Source organism: Drosophila grimshawi, unplaced genomic scaffold (assembly GCF_018153295.1).
Source record: "Drosophila grimshawi isolate 15287-2541.00 unplaced genomic scaffold, ASM1815329v1 contig_59, whole genome shotgun sequence".
Taxonomy (NCBI): domain Eukaryota; kingdom Metazoa; phylum Arthropoda; class Insecta; order Diptera; family Drosophilidae; genus Drosophila; species Drosophila grimshawi.
The window spans coordinates 124,475-146,102 of NW_025063406.1; the positions used below are offsets into that span (position 1 = coordinate 124,475).

Genomic DNA, 21,628 nt, shown 5'->3' on the forward strand with positions numbered 1-21,628 from the left:
GTGATTTTGGATCACGTATAAGACATTTATGATCGAAGGGTATAGATTTATGGCTGACCCTTTTTTATTGTGGGTTGGCATGAGGTGGAGGATCACTCAGCAGCACTTGTGTGTGCGTACGTGATTGTGGTTTTAAGGAGGATATTGTGTGCGAGGCGTGTAACCTGTAACCTGTGTGTTAGAATCAAGTGGAAGATCAGCTAGCAGCTGGCGCACTGTTGTGCCTGTTCATGATTTGATTATTGAGGGTGGGTGCAATGATCAGTGGTGTAACGAACCTATTTGCTAGGTGGTGTTTTAGCTAGGCTAAAACTCAGTCGAGCTGTGGGTTCGAGCAACAAATTTATATTGCGTTTGCAACAATTAACAACACAGCATCAATATATTAAACTCACTTTATTTATTTCACTTTTATTGCTTGATATTACCAATCACAGTTGGTCTTCTTATTATTCTTAATCTTATCGCTACTTATTGCTAGCTCCGTAGCGTCTCACCACGCCTCGGTATCCTTGATCAGGTGTGACTCGAGCTCCTGTGCGCCAGAATCTGCCCTAGGCCCTCCGCCACCAGCTATGCAAGCCCAGGTTCTCAGTCTGCCCGCCAGAGATTCCGTACAGCACTTCTGACGTTCACCAGGATTAACGGCTTCCTTGCTTCTCAAGGATTGCGCCGAGTCCTTTTGTGAGTCAGGATCCGCGTGTCTCACTCTCTGGCTAATCACAGACCAAGCCTCGCTTGCTTCACTTGGTTCCTTGCGGATATCGCCTGTTGCCACAATTCAAGCGTGGCAAGGATATACGGCTCGCACCTAATTCCAGGACCTCGATGTCCTGTGATCCTTGTTGAGTTTGACACTCCGTGTCCTTGCACTTTCACTGGTGTTCTGGTTTTCACTCGCACATATATTTGCTCCGTGTATATGCGCGCAGCCTCTCTTGCTTTATTTGCACAGCTTGTTTACTTCACAGCGTGTTCACTTTCTCGCGTATTTAATCAAACAGCCCCGCCTTATGCGGCGGCGCTCCTTTTATAGGCCGTGGCTGGCCACCTTTTGCCGGGACTGTACCTCGGTGGCGTGATCTTTGGTGGCGTGATCTTTTGGTGGCGTGATTTTCTGGTACTTTTCCACTGCCCTTTTGCTGGCGCCAGCCATTGTCTGCCGTCAGTGTGAGTATGGACAACAGTATTGTTCTCGCAATACTCTTCCCACACTAACGGCACATGTCCTGATGGACATGTGTGTCAGACACGTTCAAACGGCTGAACACCCGCGTTAGAAAGGGAGAGGGCGAAAGAGAGCGAATTCGCCGCAACTGCATCAGGGCCGGTTTTCGGTCTGAATGGACAGTTGTTGTGAGGGCGCATATAACATGCTTACGGGCATTTTGTATGCCCATTCGTGAACATACATATATATATATGTTTATAATCACAAGTGCACAAGTGCATGCTTCTATGGCTCCTCACACTCCCCTCTTTCTTCGGCAGCGGAAAGCTTCCGCTCTCCAACCTAAGGAGAGACAACGGCCTAAAAATGTAAATAGAGAATAGATACTGTTTGAAGGGGTTATGTTTGTTTTATTTTGTATGCAACTAATAATTCAAATTTTTTTTTTTTTTTTTTTTTTTTTTTTTTTTAAATATTTTTTTTTTTCTTTCCTTATTGCCGCTCGACCTTGCGGAAGACGCGCGTGCCCCGCATCGAGGTCTTCACTCGATAGCGGTGCCCCTCCTGCCACACGATCCTGGACGCCCGCCGGCTTGGTCCCGGCTGGGCATCGGCCATCGCCGTGATGCCAGGTGGCCAAGCCGGCGGTGGCAGCTCCTGCCATCCAGCCTCTCCTTCCGGAGCCGAACTTTGTCGCTGGAGCGTCGGTCGGGTGGGTCGGGGTCCCGCCTCGGGGCACGACGTCTGGCGCAGGAATGGCGGTCTCCACTCCGGCGGCGGGGGTGGTGGCGATCTCACGGCGGGCGGTGTTGGGCTCCGTTGTCGCTGCGGGGGGTTAGGGCCTGCGGGGGGGTGTTCTTCCTCCAGCTGCCAGGTGGGTGGCACCCCCGCCTCCTCCTCCCAGACGCACACCAGCGTCACTTGGTGCCTCCAGCGGCCGTCCGCGAAGGCCCTCACGTAGGTGGCGGTCACGGTGGGTGGCGGGATTTGCGGGCGTTCACCCTGCCCCTGCGCCTCTCCTCCATCGTCGAGCTGCTCTTCCTCTTTCTCTTCGTCCGAGATCACAATCACCTCCGGCTCCGGCGTCCCCGGTGGCCACGGCATCGTCTCCTCGTCGTCCGAGACCACCGGAGACGGTGATGACCACCGCTCCTCGCCAGTGTCCTCCTCCTCGTCCGAGATCGTGATCACCTCCGGCTCCGGCGTCTCTTGTGGCCACGGCATCGCCTCCTCGTCGTCCGAGATCGCCGGAGACGTCGATGACCGCCACTCCTCGTCGTCCTCTGACGATGTGAGCATGCGCTCCTCTTCGTCGGTGGTGTCGGCCTCCGGTGTCGGGGGCAGTTCCGGGTACTGCCAACGGAGCCATTCCGGATTCACCTCATCCATCTCGCTAAAGTAGCGTCGGCGTCGTGGATGGGCCTCCTCGTTGGATTCCGGGACTGCGTCCCCCACCGCGTCTTCTCCCATGCTGGGGGCGTGTGGCGGCGATGCCCCTCCTTCCTCGTCGCTGGGGAGGTGTAGCGGCGACGCTAGCAGCTCGAGCTCGTCGCTCCGCCGGTTCCGCAGCTCCTGCGCGATGCGACGCAGGACTCGGCGTCTCTCGACGCGCACCACGCGCACTTCGCGCACCAGGCGTACTCCGCGTCCCACTGGGCGTCGCGGCCGGCGATCGCTAGCCGCGCGCGCACCCGGACCGGCTCCCTCGTCGCACGGGACGCCAGCTTCGCTGGGCCGGCCAAAGGGATTTGGGTCCGAGGCGCGGCGGTGACCTGCTGCCGACACGCTGCTGCCGACACGCTGCTGCCGACACGCTGCTGCCGACACGCTGCTGTCCAGCATAGAATTTGGTTGAGCCTCCATTGTTGCGTTTTTATAATTTTCTTCCTTTTTTTTTTTTTTCCAAAGAAGCTGAGTGCGTGGCTGCTTCTGCCTTATATACCCTTTTGGGGCGTGTGCGTGTGGGTGTGTTGATCGCGATGCCCGAATTCTCTTTCGCAAAGCTCTGATGCATATTCTCACTATTCTAATGCACGCGCCTAAGCACTAGTATAAGAGCTGAGCTTATCTTGAACTTCGGGCGCACGCCTGCGCAAAAAAAATCCTCTTTTGCCTTCGGGTACGCCTCTCACGCGTCTGCGCTAATATTGGTGACTAACCAACGGTGCATCGTGTACACGCATCTGTCTAGTGTGGGTGAGTAACCAACGGTGCATGTGCTAAATTATTGTTGCCCTTTTTGTGCGCAAACGCGCGGCTGATTAATTTTCGGGTGCGTTGACCTTTTTCGCTGTGTGTGCCTGTCCGCTCGCTCAAATATTATCGTTGCACTTTGTGTGCAAGCGTGCTGCTGAGCGAACGTTTTAGGGGCCGTTGCTCTCAAGCATGTACGTTTGCGGTCGATTATAGGTCATGGTCATGCGCTCTCTTTGCATGTTTCTCTTTTCGCTCTCCCGCTGTAAGGCTGATCAGCGTATATGTTTTGTTTATTCGCCTTGCTCAGGGCCGCCTTTGAATTTTGGGCCCGACTCTGCCAGTATCCATCTTTCAGGTCCAAGCTCGTTATGAATTTTGCCTCTTTCAGCTGGTCCAGAATGTGGTGGACACGCGGCAACGGATATGCATCTTTTATAGATTTGCCGTTTAGTTGCCGAAAGTCTACACAGAGACGCCATTTTCCCGTTTTCTTTTTCACCATCACGATTGGTGCGCTGTGTGGGCTTCTGGAGGGCTCGATGCACCCTTTGGTCAACAAGTCGTCCACCTGTTTGTTGATCTCGGCTTGCATTTTGGTGTTTTTAGGGAAGTACCGCTGTTTAATTGGCCGATCGTCGCTCATGACAATGCGGTGCTCAGTTATAGGCGATGTTCCTTTTATTTCCCCAAATGCCGCCAATTCTCCTCGCAAAAATTGATCAATCTCTGTGTCCGGATGTATTCGTGTTTCGACCGTTTTGGCAACCGACAATATCTCTTCTTGGTGGTTTGTCTCGCATTTTGGAATGTTTACTAGTAACCCTGCGCACTTCAAAACTGTTCCCATACCAGACAAAAAGTCCCATCCGAGGACTAAGTCGTCGATGACTCCTGGAAGTATCAGTAGGGCAATATCCATATTCCTCAGCCCTAGTCTGATGTTCACCTCGACTTGTTCTCGGACTCCGCTGTTTCGGCCATCTGCCAACCGGATTCGACGTGCGGTTACGCTTCGTCGGCCTACGTTGATCAGTCCATGAGCTTCTCGCTAACGAAGCTACGCGGCCCCTGTGTCAATCGTAGCCTTATACCGAGAGTTGCCGATCTCAACGACCGCTGTCAGCTGCGCTCCCTCGTCCTGCAGCCTTCCGATTAGCGTCTTGGGGCTGATCTGTTCGGCTCCCGCTCGCCCCTCGGTGGCGGACGCCGGTGTCCGTTTCCCGACGGACAACATACTGACGTACGAACTCCGATACGTCCACATAGCCAGCAATATTCCAGCATAGGATTCGTACACTCCATTGCGAAGTGTCCCTCCTGGCCGCAAAATCTGCATGCCCTCGCTCGGTTGCTTATATGTGTTTGTATGTTGTCTCGTCTCGTCCTCGGGGCAGGTCTGGGTCTCATGTCGAATTCTGTCCGCTCCTGATACGCCTGGTTGTGTGTGTTTTGGTTGTCCGTCATTGCCATAAATCTTGGTCGATTATATCTCTGTGCGGATTCCCTGTGGCTGTATTGTGGAACTTCCTGACGCGTTTGTGGCGGCTCCATGCGGCGTCGAAACCAAAAACATTGATGCTAATGTTTTGGTTTTGAGCTTCAAAAATTTTTATTTGATCCAATGGTAGAGGGAAATCGAAATTGGAAAAATTGAGCGTGAGTGCTCAATCAATTTGTATTAAGTCGCTCTCAATCCCATCAACTTTATATGCTGAGCATCGTGCAGGCTGGTTATTTACTGGTGTTTTAATGACTGATATTAATGCGCATTTAAAAAAAAATTCATCAGCATTTTTAACATTAATGATCGCCTTCTTGTTCCTCAAAACTTTTGGTGTTTCAATAAAGCTTGAAACTTTGAGTGGAGTATATTTGTTAATATTTATCTCCAGTCATAAGATTTGAGACAATGTCCAACCACTGTTCTTCTCTTGGAACTCATCCATTTTCACACAAATTATTGCTGAATGATCTTTGATGATCTCTCCAAGATCACTAGATGCTGTTAAGACACTGATGAGATTTAATTGTCATCAGCAATTCATCATCCGTGAATTTTATATACTCTGCAAAGAGTTCAATATTTATTTTGCATGCTGTGTGAGTTAGCAATACATTATGAATTAATGGAAGAGTTTCTTGAGCTGCTTCACCCAGAAACTCTATTTGTTCGACCAAATTTGTGTGATTATTCTCAAATGAGAATGTCGAAATCCGATTTTTGAATCCGCTCGAAATTAGTTTCACCTGACTATTTACAGGCGTAAAAACGAGCTTCTTGTGGGCATTGGAACGAAGATGCGCGCTCCACTTTGATGATGCAATTTGTATATTGCATGCAGTGCAGACCCTGGCTTGAGTTGGTACTCCATTAGAGATGATATTGGAAGCGACGGAGTTGGTGTTATTGGTGGTGGTGACGGAGTTGATGATGGAGCTGGTGTTGGTGGTGATGTTGGGATTGGTGATGTTGGGATTGGTGATGACATTGTTGTTGATGATGGAGTTGGTAGAATTGGCGGGCATGCCTGTATTAGTCACATAAGTTAAGTGGCTGCTGAGTGATCCTCCACCTCATGCCAACCCACAATAAAAAAAGGGTCAGCCATAAATCTATACCCTTCGATCATAAATGTCTCATACGTGATCCAAAATCACACATTTTCCTAAAAAAGGTCACACACCTGTCACTCCCCCACCCAAAAGCAATAAATTAGCTCCAATAGGATTATATGGCTTTTTTTTTCCACCTCCGTCACATATAATGGTCCGTTGACTGCACTTGTCTGCTCATCAAAACCAAAAACATTGATGAACAGTGGGAAATCCAAATTTAAAAAAATTGAGCGTGAGTGTTTCCTTAATTTTTATTCATGGGCTCTCGATCGCATCAACTTTATATGATAAGCATCGTGCATGCTGGTTATTTGCTGGTGCTTTAAGGACTGATATTAATGCCCATTTAAAACAAAATGCATCAGAATTTTTGACATTTATAAACGCTTTTTTATTCCTCAGCACTTTCGGTGTTTCAATAAAGCTTGAAACTTTTAGTTGAATATATTTATTTATATGTATCTCAAGCCTTAATATTTGGGATATTTGATCCACCGCTGTCCTTCTTCTGGAACTCATCCATTTTTTCACAAACTATTGCCGAATGTATTTTGATGATCTCTTCAAAATCACTTCACGCTGCTAAGACACACATATTTGACTGATGTGATTTTATTGTCATTAACATTTGAACATCATTGAATTCGATGTATTCCGCAAAGAGTTCAATGTTCATAACTATGGTCAATTTTTGTACCTTGAATTATTTTTTGAACATTAATTTCTTCATTGGAAAGGTCTACCAAAGATTATTTAATATTTTCAGGCGCTCTTGGTAATATTATGGCTTTGATTTTATATTTGTATCGCTTCGCCAGTAACCAATTGCATGTCCAGCAACGCGTTGTGCTTCGCTGATTTAATATTTAATTAATATTTTTATTTAGAGTAATACCTGACCCGATGGAGGTATTTTTGTTTGTCATAACTACAGGCTGTGCCTCAATGTACAACCAAGATATTGGTCAGGGTGTAAGATATAACCTGGTATTCTGCCGAGCGAATGTTAGTGTAGTCTAAAAGGAGGGGTGCACGCGCTGGCTCCGGCTGTGTGATCGGTGGAAGAGAAGAAAAGGGAATTGCCCGATCTCATAAATATAACATGGAGGCGTTACTCCAGGGTTTTCGTCGTTTCAGCTGGGCTGGTGTTATTGCCACAGCAGATGCCCACCCTACCTAGATCATCAGGCACCTAAACATAATAATATTGGATGATCCCTAAACAACGACTACTTATCTCATTCACTGTTCAGTGTGCGTTGCATGACTCCCAAGAAAAAAAATTTACTCATTCATTTTAACAATATTCTAATTCATATATTCTTCATTAACTTAATTCGATAGGTAGTGAACATTACTCTTAATATATTTTCTATTATATAATGGAACTATAATCTATAAGTACATTTTCTTTCTTTTTTCCTTGTTAATTCCTAATTAAACCTTCTTTTATCATATGATATATGCATATTATTCTTCTTCTCTTCTTAATTAAATTTTATCATTATTCATTTTGAACTTTGTTATTTTCTCTTCATTTGTATATGGCTTCGCGCTCAAATTAAAATTCTTATATCTATATTGAAATAAGTTTTTTTCTAAGTAAGGACGTTACATGGCGTATTTGGCTGTGGATCAGTCGTTCCCTTTTTTTTTTTTTTGTTATATATATATATATATGTATATTGTTTCCCTCATTTACAAAGTAGGTAGCACATATTTAATTGTTTATGTACCTACATTATAGTTAGTTCATTACTCACTCTACGTTTTGTTTGTTTTTTTATTTTTTTTTTTGAGTCGATACGATCGTTGGGCCCAATGTTCGCCGACGCAGAGATGAAGCTGGTTGGAAAAATTATTTAAAACATTAGGAAACCATATATATATATAATTTACATTTGACCATCCGTTGGGTTTAATATCAGCCAGTGTATCGTTAATTATTAATGTATCAACTACTTCTTCATAAATGACATATTTATAAATTTATACGACAATGAATATATTAATAAAACAAAAGATTTCAGCAATTATGTTTCTGGCTATTAGTGAGACGTGGGACTCTCAAGTAATTTGGAGCATTTCGCTAATTACGAGTGGAACTTGATGACGGTGTTGAATTTGTCAGCAAATGATCTGCTCAAGTTTTACGGTCTGTTTATCCACGCTTATACAAAACACAAAAGCTGATAAGCATTTTAGCTCAAGACTACGTGTGTCTGTAGTAGGCGCGTGCGGAACAGCTGATTGACCATTCACGCTTTCGTGGATTAACTTTTAAAGTCACTTGGCACTAGCTGATAATAAACTCGGATTTACTGATTTCAAACTGATTTATTGTCTCCTAGACAGTAGCGAATATGCGCTGAATCCGGATCCGTGGGAAGAAGTTGAACACTGTTCCGCACTCCCGCCCCGCTGACTAGCGACGCTCCCGATGTCGATTTAGTGAATTAAGGCCGACTAATTTGCAATCTTGTGGGGTTGAATCATTCCCGCGGTGTAAATTATTAAGGCGTGCAGCTGTCGGGTCTATATTCTTTCCCCAGGAATGGCCTACAACGGTTGGAATTGGTTGCGAATATTTTTCTTTCACCCATTTGCTGTAACATACCTTTTGTCCTCTACCTCTATTACGACCACGTGTTTTATTTTATATTTTATACACTGTCGGTTTGCAAAGTGCACGTCTTCTTTCTTTCAATAACCTTGAGAGTTTGACCGCAACAAGACCTCGCTTGAACCGTGCGCTCATTGGAAAGCTCTTGCCGAGCGCTTCTTGAGTGAGCGATTTCGTGCTGCGTTTTGAGTGATTCTATTCTAGTCGGTTATCTGCATATCTCTTCGCTTGAGCGGCCGCCTAATCAACAACTACTAATTTAGAGTGGACCAGGAATTGTACCAAATAAAATATTAATATTGAACGACTACTACAAGGTGTAACATTTTAATACCTTCGGGCTTTGACGAAGCTTGGGGCTAGTTTAGTTTTGAAAGTTGCGCCCATACACCTCTTGACCGATTTTGAATGTCACTTCTCTGGCCCGCAAGTTGTAGGCCTTCTCATTTCGTGCGCGCTGAGATTGCATAGAATCTTTCGCCTTACTACGCAAGAGATCAAAAGAGTCTTCTCGACTAAATTGTAGGCTGCGATCATCTAGCATGCCTAGAGTTCTCAATAATTTGTAGCTACTGCCGTTTGTGATCATATGCTGTCCAAATGCCAATTTGTAAGGGCTTGTGTTAATGGCTAAATGAAAGCTTGAGCGAAGAGCACAGCTTATGAAACTCAATTTCTCATCCCAGTTACGATGGCTGGGGTCCACATATGCCTTGATGGCTGAAAGAACGGATCGGTTGACTCTCTCTGACGCATTAGCCTGAGGAGAATAATATGCTGTATAGGTATGGAAAATGTTGTATCTGTCTAGCAAGGAGTTGAAAGACTTAGATTTAAACTGAGCTCCGTTGTCAGATACTATTGTTTCGGGTATTCCGAAGCAATGGAATAGATCTTCTTCCAAATAACGTCTAACAGCGTCCGCAGTACATTTTCGGACGGGCTTCAAAAATGGAAATTTCGACATATGGTCTAGTACAACAAAAATACCTATATTTCCAGATTTGCTGCGTGGATAGGGTCCCAGAAAATCAACAAACAACTTTTGAAAGAACCGCAATGGTTGGCCAGTATGTCCCATTTTAGGTTTTAACGTCTGATTGGGATGCTTCGTGGCTTTACAAACGTCGCAAGCATTTATATAATTTTTTACATCTGTTACCATATTTGGCCAGTAATAAAACCTTCTGAGTCTTTCTAAAGTTTTGTTTATTCCACCATGCGCATGCAAGGGATCATCATGGGCTGTTTTAAGTGCAGGCAATATCAGAGGCTGTGGCACCCAAAGTTTCCAGCATAGATCGACGGTAAATAAATTCATTTTCAATCTTTAGGTCTGGCAAAGCAGACTGGGTTGTGCGAATCTTGTTCTTTATGGACTCATAGGCTGGGGACTTAAATTCTGGTGACTCCAAGTCGACTATCAAGCTATTAACCACAACAGAAGACAAATCTTCCGTATACGTACGCGAAAGAGCATCGGGGACTATATTTTGGCTACCCTTTTTGTGCTGTATCTTGAATTTAAACCCTTGTAGTTTTAGAGACCAACGGGCTAGCCGTGAACTAAGATCCACTTGAGTCATAAGCCATTTTAAAGATGCATGATCCGTGATCACAGTAAACTCTTGACCTTCTATATAGGCCCTAAATTTTTTTACTGCCAAAACAGCTGCATAGCACTCCTTTTCGGTGACCGTATACTGCCTTTGGCATCGATTAAGCTTCCTTGACATAAATGCAATTGGCACATCGTCACCATCACTATTGGTCTGCATCAACATCAGCATGAAATAGAAGCATAATTTCTGATAAATTTATGATACCATCCAGTCATGCCAAGGAACCTGCGAACTTGTTTTACTGAGCGGGGAATTGGAAAGTCCTTAACGGCAGATATTTTGTCTGGATCTGTACTGATAATGCCATTGCCAATTACATGCCCTAAATACTTAACTTCACGTCGGCAAAATTTACTTTTCTCGCCGTTAAGGGTAAGAATAGTACAAGATAAATGTGAGGCAACTATCGACAGGACTTCGAGATGGCGTTCGAAGGAATCTGAAATAATCAGTAAGTCGTCTAGGTAAATAAAGACTTCGTTACGCAAATGCGCTGGAACTATTTTATCCATTAGTCTGGACATAGACTGAGGAGCATTAGTGAGCCCGAAGGGCATGACCACGAACTCATATAAAGGACGCCCAGGAACTGTGAAGGCGGTCTTGTCGCGAGAGTTCGGGTCGAGAGGTATTTGCCGAAAGGCATCCTTAAGGTCCAGGCTTGTAAGAAACTCAGCTTTAGGCAATCTACTTAAGATACCATCAATTAATGGCATAGGAGTCGCATCTTTTACGGTTACTTCATTGACCTTTCTGCTATCAATGCATAACCTAACTTTGCCGGGTGTTTTCACTAAAACGACTGGGGACGACCAGGCGCTGTTTGATTCTTGAATAACTCCGAGTTGTAACATCCGATCGAGTTACTCCAACATCAGCTTCTCTGTAGCAGTCGATACTGCATAGTGACGCTGTTTTATAGGCTTAGCGTCGGCTACATCAATTACGTGTGATATTAAGGATGTCCTACCCAATCCTGTCTTTGAAAAAGACGGGAACAACTTTATTGATTCCTGCAGCAAGTTTTGTTGTTTTGGAGTCAATTCTCGCATTGTCGGGTCATTTAGGGACGAAATATTTAGACTCTGTGTCATTAAGTGTAAAGGTAACAAGTCGAAAACTGTCCAAAAGTCAATTCCAAGGTAAAGTTATGCAGCTAGAGAAGGAACTAAATAGAATGTCAAATTCTTAGTCTCTCCCCTGTAAGTTACTTCTGCAAATACTCTGCCAACAATGTTTTGGGCTTTTCCATCAGCCGTTCTTACTTTGGAGTTCATTGCCTTATAATTTAGATCCCCATGAAGGAGTTCAGAAGCGAAAGTACCCCCGATACAGCTGACCGAAGCCCCAGTGTCCATAAGTCCCACTACGGTTTTACCAAGCAGCACTAACTGGGCATGAGGGCGTAAATCATTAGGTGTGGCTATTATTGAAGATAACAGCAATTTTTTTTCTATTCGACATACATTTTTAAAATCAATTCTACGACGTTTAGAACGGGTTTTTGGTCTGTCCGGTAGGTCAACATGATTGTTGGAAGGTAAGTCTGGTTGAATGGATTGACATAAGGCTGGAAATGACAAGGTTAGTCGGTATTGGTCGCTTTGTTGACCAACTGTTTGCGTACACACCTCTGCTGTGCACGCGCATGATAGTTTTTTGAAACGCTTGCACTGCAGTTTATACAACTAGGTTTGTAAGTATCTGCTTTACCGCAGCCATAACAAAATACTCTACGCTCTGCCATACACTCTTGATATCGGTGACCTTTTCCAGCGCAATTCCAGCATGACAAATCTACCGCCGACAAGTCATACTCAACATTGGATGTAGTTTCTTCGTCAGAGACTATCTCAGATTTGGTTTCGGAAATGGCATTCACTAGTCGTCGAGGAACAACTGATTGCTTTGCTTTTGCAACTGATTGCATGAAGATTTCTCGAGTCCGAACTAGATGACGCAAATCCTTCACAGAGTTAGCAGGCTCATATAATATCTCATGCTGAATGTCAGCCAACAGGTTGGCTCTTAGGGTCTCTACCAAAGATTTTTCGGACATGGGCTCGGACAGTTTATCCGCTAAGGAAGCTATGATACCATAAAAATCGTCAAATGATTCATTTGATCTTTGCTTACGATGTTCTATTTCGGTCCTTATATTCCTGTCCGTCCGGTCATCCTTAAATTGACCACGAAGGGCCACGCACAAGTCTGGCCAATAAACTTCCGGGACACTTTTATGGTAGCGCCAGTACCATTCGCTAGCACTCCCATCAAACAGGTTACTGGCATATCTGGCCGTCAACTCGAAATTGCCATCCAATGTTTGCTTTGTTAAAGCTTCGATATAGAAAATCTTCTATGGACATAGTGGCCTTGCCGGTAAACCTAATTTTCCAATTAGCCATTATCTGACTTATCCGATCTGGACGAATGTCAGAACCCAATCTTCCATTAACAGGGGTTACTACAGCTGCCGAATGTGACCTATCACCACCAGAATGAAGAGAGTTTTCGAAATGTGGTGCCTGATTGGTTGTAGGACCATTCCTTGCTGTCTGGCTTTGAGCGAAGCCCGAGGTCGGTGCCATTGTCGAAGGTAAACGAAGGGATTGCTCTAGCGTTTGATTTTGTTCTTCTGACAGAGGCCGCACGTGAGAAGGAGTTACATTCGCTAGGTTGGCAGTTGGACTAACTCTAAGACCTTCTGAAAGGGCTTGGACCAACCTGTTCGTTTGGTCGGCCAAAGTGGTAGCAATGAATCGGGTTTGCTCAACCATAGCCACTCTTATTGTTTCGGCCATTGATTGTTGAATCGATTCCATGTTTGGTGCCTCTTGCTGCATGGTTGTTGAGCCCTGTGACAAATTAATATCTTCAGAGTTGCGCATTTCGACTTGATCGGGATTTGTAACACGTTTCGCTTGAGCTCTGGTCTGAAGGGACTGAAATGTTGAGGGCCTTCTTGCATTCGACGTAGAGGGTCCAGTGGGACTAAGGTTCTCAGTTGAAGCCGAAGTTAGGCGTGTCAGGCTCTGCTTGCAAATTGGGCACACCTTCTTTTTGCTGGCTTGGGAATTGAAGCACGGTCTATGAAAGTAATGTCCGCAAGAGGTGGCTAATAACTGACCCTGGAAAACTATTATTTCAGAACAAATGCAACAATGTTTGCCTGTGTTACTAATTCGAGTGAGATCTTCTGTACTATGAGACAGAACCATCTCGGTAAATGACTTGCGAAACTTTGATTGCCTAATTCTAGTCAATCACTTTTTAATTTATACATCTAATTTTGATAAAGAAGGAGCAAAATAAAATTTAAGATAGCAAAATTGTTCGTAATCACGATATCGATAATAATATGGGAGTCATGCAACTGACTGTAAACTAGAATAGAATTCCCTTTTGTTATATAATGAGATGCAACACGAAGGAAATTATAAGGAGAACTAGGAAACTATATGTCATTTCGCGGCGGATTGCACATAGAAAGCTGCTTAATCCTCGTCCAGCGAAATTCTTAAGGTTTCTGATAGGGATTTTGGGAAAAAGAAGGAATCAGGAACTATATGCCGTTTCGCGGCGGATTGCGCTTAGAAAGCTGCTTAATCCTCGTCCAGCGAAATTCCTTAAGGTTTCTGAAAGGATATAAGGCAAAAAGGGGAATCAGGAAACTATATGTCACTTCGCGGCGGATTGCGCTTAGAAAGCTGCTTAATCCTCGTCCAGCGAAATTCCCTAAGGTTTCTGATATTAGAAAAAAAAAATACGGAATCCGATCTCTGCCTAAAACCGTCGTACCGGTAGTGTTGAACTTATCCGAAGTGAAATTAAAGGGGATGGCTGCAGCTCAATACTCCGCAAATCCACTAAACAACCTATAAAACCCTCGGAACAATAAGTAAACAAGGAGTAAAAGGTATAAACTATTATTTGACAACGGAGTTATAACCAATAAAAGTTATAACTAGGCCATGAAATCTATTGAATTGTCTTGGATCCGTAGCATATTCCAATAACAAGGACAAGGGGTCAATTAACAGAAGGATGGGAGGTAATATAAGATGTCGAACGTTAAGTGTCAGGTGTTTCGACATAGAAATCTTTAATTGAAGTTTGGTCCGATTGGTTCCGGCCGGTTCGGGGCATTCGTGCCATTCTGGCCTTTTTACATTTTCTTTTTTCTTCCTTGTTAATTCCTAATTAAACCTTCTTTTATCGTATGATATATGCATATTATTCTTCTTCTCTTCTTAATTAAATTTTATCATTATTCATTTTGAACTTCGTTATTTTCTCTTCATTTGTATATGGCTTCGCGCTCAAATTAAAATTCTTATATCTATATTGAAATAAGTTTTTTTCTAAGTAAGGACGTTACATGGCGTATTTGGCTGTGTATCAGTCGTCCCCTTTTTTTTTTTTGTTATATATATATGTATATGTATATTGTTTCCCTTATTTACTAAGTAGGTAGCACATATTTAATTGTTTATGTACCTACATTATAGTTAGTTCATTACTCACTCCACGTTTTGTTTGTTTTTTTCTATTTTTTTTGAGTCGATACGATCGTTGGGCCCAATGTTCGCCGACGCAGAGATGAAGCTGGTTGGAAAAATTATTTAAAACATTAGGAAACCATATATATATATAATTTACATTTGACCATCCGTTGGGTTTAATATCAGCCAGTGTATCGTTAATTATTAATGTATCAACTACTTCTTCATAAATGACATATTTATAAATTTATACGAAAATGAATATATTAATAAAACAAAAGATTTCAGCAATTATGTTTCTGGCTATTAGTGAGACGTGGGACTCTCAAGTAATTTGGAGCATTTCGCTAATTACGAGTGGAACTTGATGACGGTGTTGAATTTGTCAGCAAATGATCTGCTCAAGTTTTACGGTCTGTTTATCCACGCTTATACAAAACACAAAAGCGGATAAGCACTTCAGCTCAAGACTACGTGTGTCTGTAGTAGGCGCGTGCGGAACAGCTGATTGACCATTCACGCTTTCGTGGCACTAGCTGATAATAAACTCGGATTTACTGATTTCAAACTGGTTTATTGTCTCCTAGACAGTAGCGAATATGCGCTGAATCCGGATCCGTGGGAAGAAGTTGAACACTGTTCCGCACTCCCGCCCCGCTGACTAGCGACGCTCCCGATGTCGATTTAGTGAATTAAGGCCGACTAATTTGCAATCTTGTGGGGTTGAATCATTCCTGCGGTGTAAATTATTAAGGCGTGCAGCTGTCGAGTCTATATTCTTTCCCCAGGAATGGCCTACAACAATGGAATTGGTTGCGAATATTTTTCTTTCTGCATATCTCTTCGCTTGAGCGGCCGCCTAATCAACAACTACTAATTTAGAGTGGACCAGGAATTGTACCAAATAAAATATTAATATTGAACGACTACTACAAGGTGTAATATTTTAATACATTGGGCAAGCGCACTGCAAGGGAATACTACTAATAAAAAAAATAGAATTTGTTTAAATTAATTTTTTTTTATTTGAGGTCGCCAAGTTGACAGTAGATGTTCTATGTATTCCGAAATCAATTATTGATTAAATATGAATAATAATATATATAAATATATTTGCAAATGAGGAAATTGGTTTGGTACATCATGCTTGTTTGCGCTATCAGCTTTTTGATGGCTTTATTTTCAATTAACAACACTAAGTTATTTCCACTTTATAAACTGTATTGAATGTATTTAGACTAGAAGCCCAATGCTCAGTCTTTTCAACAACGAGAATCATTATGAAACGATCGATCAGCTAGAGTTCTGCGAAACGAATGAATAGCTGCAGCAGCCGGCCGATCAGCGAATGCACTTTATCGAGAGAGAGAGAGATTTATATCAGGCCACGCAGGGCTCCAAATTCAAACACATTAGAGATTCAAATCAATTAAGGTTATTTGCTGCTGCTGCTGCCAACATACTCTACCCGTTGAAAGACTTCCCTTTCAAAAGAACCCTTAACAGGCAGCAGGCACATCTTGTTGACAGCTCTTCGGATGACTCCTTTAGGCGTCTTCAATTCAGCAGCCTGAGCAATGCCATCCCAGCCTGTAACTAAGGCAAGCACTCTGGCGAGTGGCCAGCTCATGGGAGGAAGATTCTCGTCCTTAACGAGGACTACGTCATCCACTTGAATAGGACGAGCTGGAGATTTCCATTTGGCATGCTGTTGGAGGACTGTGCGATACTCCTCCCGCCACCGTGACCAAAAGATTTGCTGTAGGTGAGTCACTCGCTGCCAGCTAAATATATATATATATATATTTAGTTGCCAATTGAACTACGAATTTTGCTGTTAAAATGGTTGCCAAGTTAACCGAATTCAAATGTTGGTCTGCAATTTGACCATGTCATGAATGCATGTCTATGATTCGGAAAATAAATCTAAATAGACTGATTATTCACCACTTGGTAAATGATGAATGACTGGCCGCCAGTTAACTAATTATGAATAGTTCGCCAATTGCAACTAAACTCCAAAAGTTTGTGGTCACCAAATGTAAGAATTTAATATCGAATGTCAATTCTATGGGTATGTTGAAATATGTTTGGGATGCTACGGTTCATGTACCAGTAGCAAAGTGTCGCCGTAATCGGTACTTGGAACAAATTGGGCTGAATGAAGTAAATACGCAAAGATATCTTTTTATACTAATTAATGGAGTAAAAATGCATGGGTTATGTTGGATTTGTTAGATCCAAGCGCACAGTTTTACAGCGTATACAAACAAGATAACGATATGCAGGAACCACACTTTTATTAGTCTAATGACGCGACGCATTCGGCAGTCAAAAACGGAGTGGGTACAGAACTATTGTGAGATTAATATTTGAGTACATACGAACGAACGGACAATGCAAAACTTGTGTTGCCTACTTCAGGGCATTTTCTTTGATATACGTTTATCTTACGATTCACAAACGGTTTAAGCTTAAATATATTGACATGCTAGATGCAGCATTTGCTATGCAGGCAAAGCCACCAAGTTGCTCTGCCATTTTCATCAACCTGTTAATTACCTTATTAATTTTAATTCGAACTACTTGTTATCGCCTTCGTTCTTATTGGTGTACTGTGATTCTTGTGCGATTTCTAGTTGGTATTAGGTTTCTTGTCTCAATGCAGACATAGGTATTTCAAACTTCTTCGCCTTCTCCGTCACTGTCCTCATGCATATATGGATTTTGAAGTCTGTGAATAATTGTGCGGATGGTATTTTGCCTCGCGCTAGTCGGTCTCTTTTTTCATTCAAGACTGAAAGAAACATACATTCCCCAATTGAGTGCCATACCCACTTCGAAAGGATGAATAAATTTTTAGATTGTTTAAACAGCGATAACATGACTTTTTAATTTACGCGCGGTGTAATAATAATAAGGTACAAGTACAACTGAAAGGTGATCCCAAGAGCAAATTTAGAAAATAGAAAATTTTTAAATTATCTTACAACTATATACAATTATTCTTCTCATTAGGACATTATCTAGGTACATATTTACTGCGGCATAGTAGACTCATTATCAGTTCGGAGGACTCTTATCGCGGGAGGTTTTATTACTGTCATGACTGGTGCCGCGTACGTGTCTGTTCACGTCTTTATCTGTCTTCTCGATAAGAATCCTCCTTGGTTATCTTCCATTGGAAGAGTGAACATCCTGGCCCCTGTTAAAAAGGCTTGTGTTTTACGGATGGTTATACATACGAGTATATATTTATACTTTTTATTTGTTTTATTTCATGGTAATTACTAATAGAAGATTATATACCCTGTCCCCTTTTAAAAGGATGGCCTTTCGAAAAAAAAAACATTTTTTTTCTATATAAAGAATATTCAGAAATAGCAGTTTCCACATATGAGCCGAATTATATACATATAACATTATTTTTTTTTTAATTAACCATTTAAAAAGCTTATAAAGATTGGAATGTGATTACATAAAGATTATTTTCTATTGTCTTATGTGTGGTAAGGCTGTCGTAGCCGGCAGTGGGCTGCGGGATGCAGGTTCAGGACGACAGGGAAGCCTAAGATGTGATTTTGGCGTGGCATATGAGGAATCTTAAAGGAGTTTAGTTCCCCTTCTACTTTAATACCCACAGGTTGACTTCCTACTTACACAAGCAGCATCCAGGGCCAAGCTCAAGAATACCTTGTCCCGATAATTCTATAATTCAGCTTGCTCTTGCAAAAAAAAAAAAAAAAAATCGCGGCTCAGACGGTATTAAATATTGCCATGAGTTTGGATTTATGTGTTGAGTCCAGAAGGTTTGTGGTTGCATTATGTTGATAAAGCATTGTGTTGGTACTGTTGTCTTTTAAAGTAGCAACAATACCTCACATCTGGTTGCGGCTCTAACGTTGTATAACGGGTTGTGTTACGGGCAGATATTTAAGTCGTCCATCTTAGTGCAGTGATCCCATTTTTCGTCAGTTATTCCGTAGTATACTGTTCTTTCATCATCCATTAGAATATAATATATTCCGACTTAATGCTCACAAAACGATTGGTGTGTGCGATTGGATGTGGGTAGATTTTAAAAGCTCTTAGTTTCTTGTTATTTATCAATGGAATTTTGCTATTAAACAAAATGGCGGAGCTCATTGTTCGTGACGTTATTGTCGCAATTGTCTGAAGTTGAATTGGGTCCATGTTGGACTCCTTCGGGCATATATAGCACAATTTTCTGAATCTTCTGCTGGAACTCGGCGATCAGCATCAGAGTTTCCAAAAACTCATCGTTCGTTTTCCAGATAACGGAGATTATATCACGCTGAAGATACTCAAAGGAGTCCGTCGCCATTGATAGTGCTCCGATGGTGGCGAGAAAACTTTCAACACTTATTTGTTTGCTTAAACTACCAGCCAATGTATACATTGTTTGGTTGATGGTTTGAAAGTCTATCTGTGGATCTGCCCTTCCTGTTGGCATGTTGAGACTCCGACATAAGCTTGGAGTCAATGGATACTGTGAGATGGAGACTTATGAGTCGTTCCAGAGTCTTTAGCATGAAAGCTGATAGACTGATGGGTCTGAAATCCAGCTTTGGGTATGAAGGTTATTTTTGACTGGAGCCATGTCGGTGGGATGCGACAAGTCTTCAGAATCTTCCCGAAGATTTCATGTAGCCAGTTTATGCCTGTGTTTCCCGCCTTCTGTAGTTGGACTGGGCTTATTTGATCCGGGCCAGGGGCTTTGAACGGCTTGAAGCTGTTTACTGCCCATTTAATGTTACCTTTGTGTATAAAAGACTTTAAAGATGTGATCTCTACAGGTGGTTTCTGTGCACATCGGGGACTGCTCGGAGCAGCCAGGGAAGTGCGTTTTAAGGACGATTTCCAGTGACTTCACTGGAGACCGACCATGAGTTGTCATCCTTTTTCAGATAACCTAGTGTGGAGGTGGTTTTTGATAAAACTTTTCTAAGCCTTGCAGCTTCAGTAGTTGAATCAATATCCGTGCAGAAATCTCTCCAAATTTCCTTCTTTCCCGTCTGGAGGCTTTTTTATATTCAGCCAGACTTGATTTGTATTTTGACCATTGCAGGTCGTTATTTTGCGCTTTCGCTGCATTGAAGAGCGACCTGCAACTTTGTCTAAGGACATTTAGTTGAGGTGTCCACCATGGTGGTTTCTTCTTGTGCACTGGCTTACTGATAGGGCAAGCTGCCTTAAAAGCCTTATTACATGCTGAGGTGAAAGTCTCTGTCAGATTACAGAGATGAGCTAAGTTGTCCTGGCCTTTCGGTGGGTGTTCCGAAAGGGTTCGGTCAAGTTTGGCTTTGAAAATTTCCCAGTTCGCCTTCTTTTGATTTATGAAGTGAACTGGTTCTGGATGGCTCGCGAGGAGTGCTTCTCGCACTCCTGGACGAGGGACCTTACCGGAGCTGGCTGGAGCTCCAGGCTTACCGCTGTGTTGTCATCATTGCTAAAATTATGGAGCAGAAATATATTTAAATGTTTTTTCGCGAGGATGCAGGTACGTTTTTTACCTTCATTTCCAGCTACTAACAGCTTGTAATTTTTGTTGCCTAGTCCGTAAACCTTTCCTCCAATCACCCAAGGTTCTTGGACTAGTACTATATCGTCTCCGCCTCCAGCCAGGCGGAGCATCAGAGCAGCGGATGCTGCTTTACTGTGGTGAAGGTTTTCGGAGATTCCGCCCTCACCACCGTGTTGTTGCTGTCGTCTTCGTCCGACAGCGTAAAATCATCTTCGTCCAACTCGTGACACAAGGCCTCAAGGTCACGAGTCAGAGTCGACGTGCCCGACGTATAACCTGGCTCCAGCTCCTCATCGGTTGCTCCGATCTCCGCAGGAGGACCCTGTTCGGCCGTCTTGTTACAGACAACAGGGTCTCCTCCGGCCGGCGCATCCGATTTATATACCTTAACGGTAATGGAACCGAATGCGAAGTTTAGCTCGCCCTTGGCGGCTTCAATTTGGGCCAGCGATTCCTTGTTTAGTATTAGCACAGCCTGATTTGTTGGCCCCTCGGTGGCCTCAATCTTTACCACCCTCAGGCACTACCTGGCAGGCGATAACCTTCGTGTTTTCCTGGTACCACCCAGCATTCGTGCATACCGGTGGTGGCCCAGGCGCCTTGCTTAGTAGCTTCAGGCAGTGGACAGCTAGTGCTCCTTCGACCCACATCCACTGATTTCTTGTGATTCTTCCGTCCTTGTTTCCATTGTCAAGGATCCCTATAAGGATTCTCTCCTTGGCAATGTCAGTAAATGACCTTCCCTGCTGCACCTTGGCCCGTTTTGCAACGAGTCCGTGTGCTTCTTGCGAGCGCTGCTTTTTTGCCTGGCTCTGCTCTTTATGGGGTGGAGCCTCACAGAAGTTTGGCAGCACCTTCCTAGCCCACACCGCTTCGTTTTGCCATTCGGCTGGTGGATTTGGCTGTGTGTTCGCGTTTTGCCGCTTTAGAATGCTTGCGGCATTTCTGCGGTCGGCATAGCTGAACCTTTTAGCCGCAGCGCTGGTAGTTGGCAAATCGCCCTTAGCACCCGCTCCGGCTGGCAGGTTGGCTGCACAAGTGCTTTGCTTTCCTGCCACGGAGTCGGACGGGTTGGGGTTTTTACCAGCTGCACCCTCGCCGCTGGCTTGACAAACAGGCTTTTCCGCCACTTTGTCATGCTGCCGCTTTGGCCAGGCTTGCGAGCCACTTCCTCCGCTACATGTTTGGGATTGCTCCCTACCGGTTTTGAGAGAGTACCGGACTATTTTTGGGTTTTTTTTGTTTATGGAATACATTTAGATTCCCACGAGCTGCGGAGAAAGGAATGTCCGCCTGCACAGAGATCCGCGATGTGCAGGTAAGGCTGATTAATATCGGAGGTCGCCAGGT

General features: G+C 43.5%; 1 protein-coding gene and 1 pseudogene across 1 annotated transcript; both read right to left on the reverse strand.

Annotated features, from left to right (window-relative positions):
* Window positions 1-1,663: 1,663 nt before the first annotated feature.
* Window positions 1,664-3,034, reverse strand: LOC122322705 (serine/arginine repetitive matrix protein 1-like). The gene has a single exon (XM_043215780.1). The coding sequence runs from the start codon at window positions 3,032-3,034 to the stop codon at window positions 1,664-1,666; it is 1,371 nt and encodes a 456-aa protein (XP_043071715.1).
* Window positions 3,035-19,133: 16,099 nt separating this feature from the next.
* On the reverse strand, window positions 19,134-20,388 carry LOC122322706 (annotated as a pseudogene).
* Between the last annotated feature and the right edge of the window lie 1,240 nt (window positions 20,389-21,628).

What these genes read in the sequence shown, in the direction of transcription:
- LOC122322705 (XM_043215780.1), bottom strand. Translation starts at nt 3,034, where the DNA reads ATGGAGGCTCAACCAAATTCTATGCTGGACAGCAGCGTGTCGGCAGCA.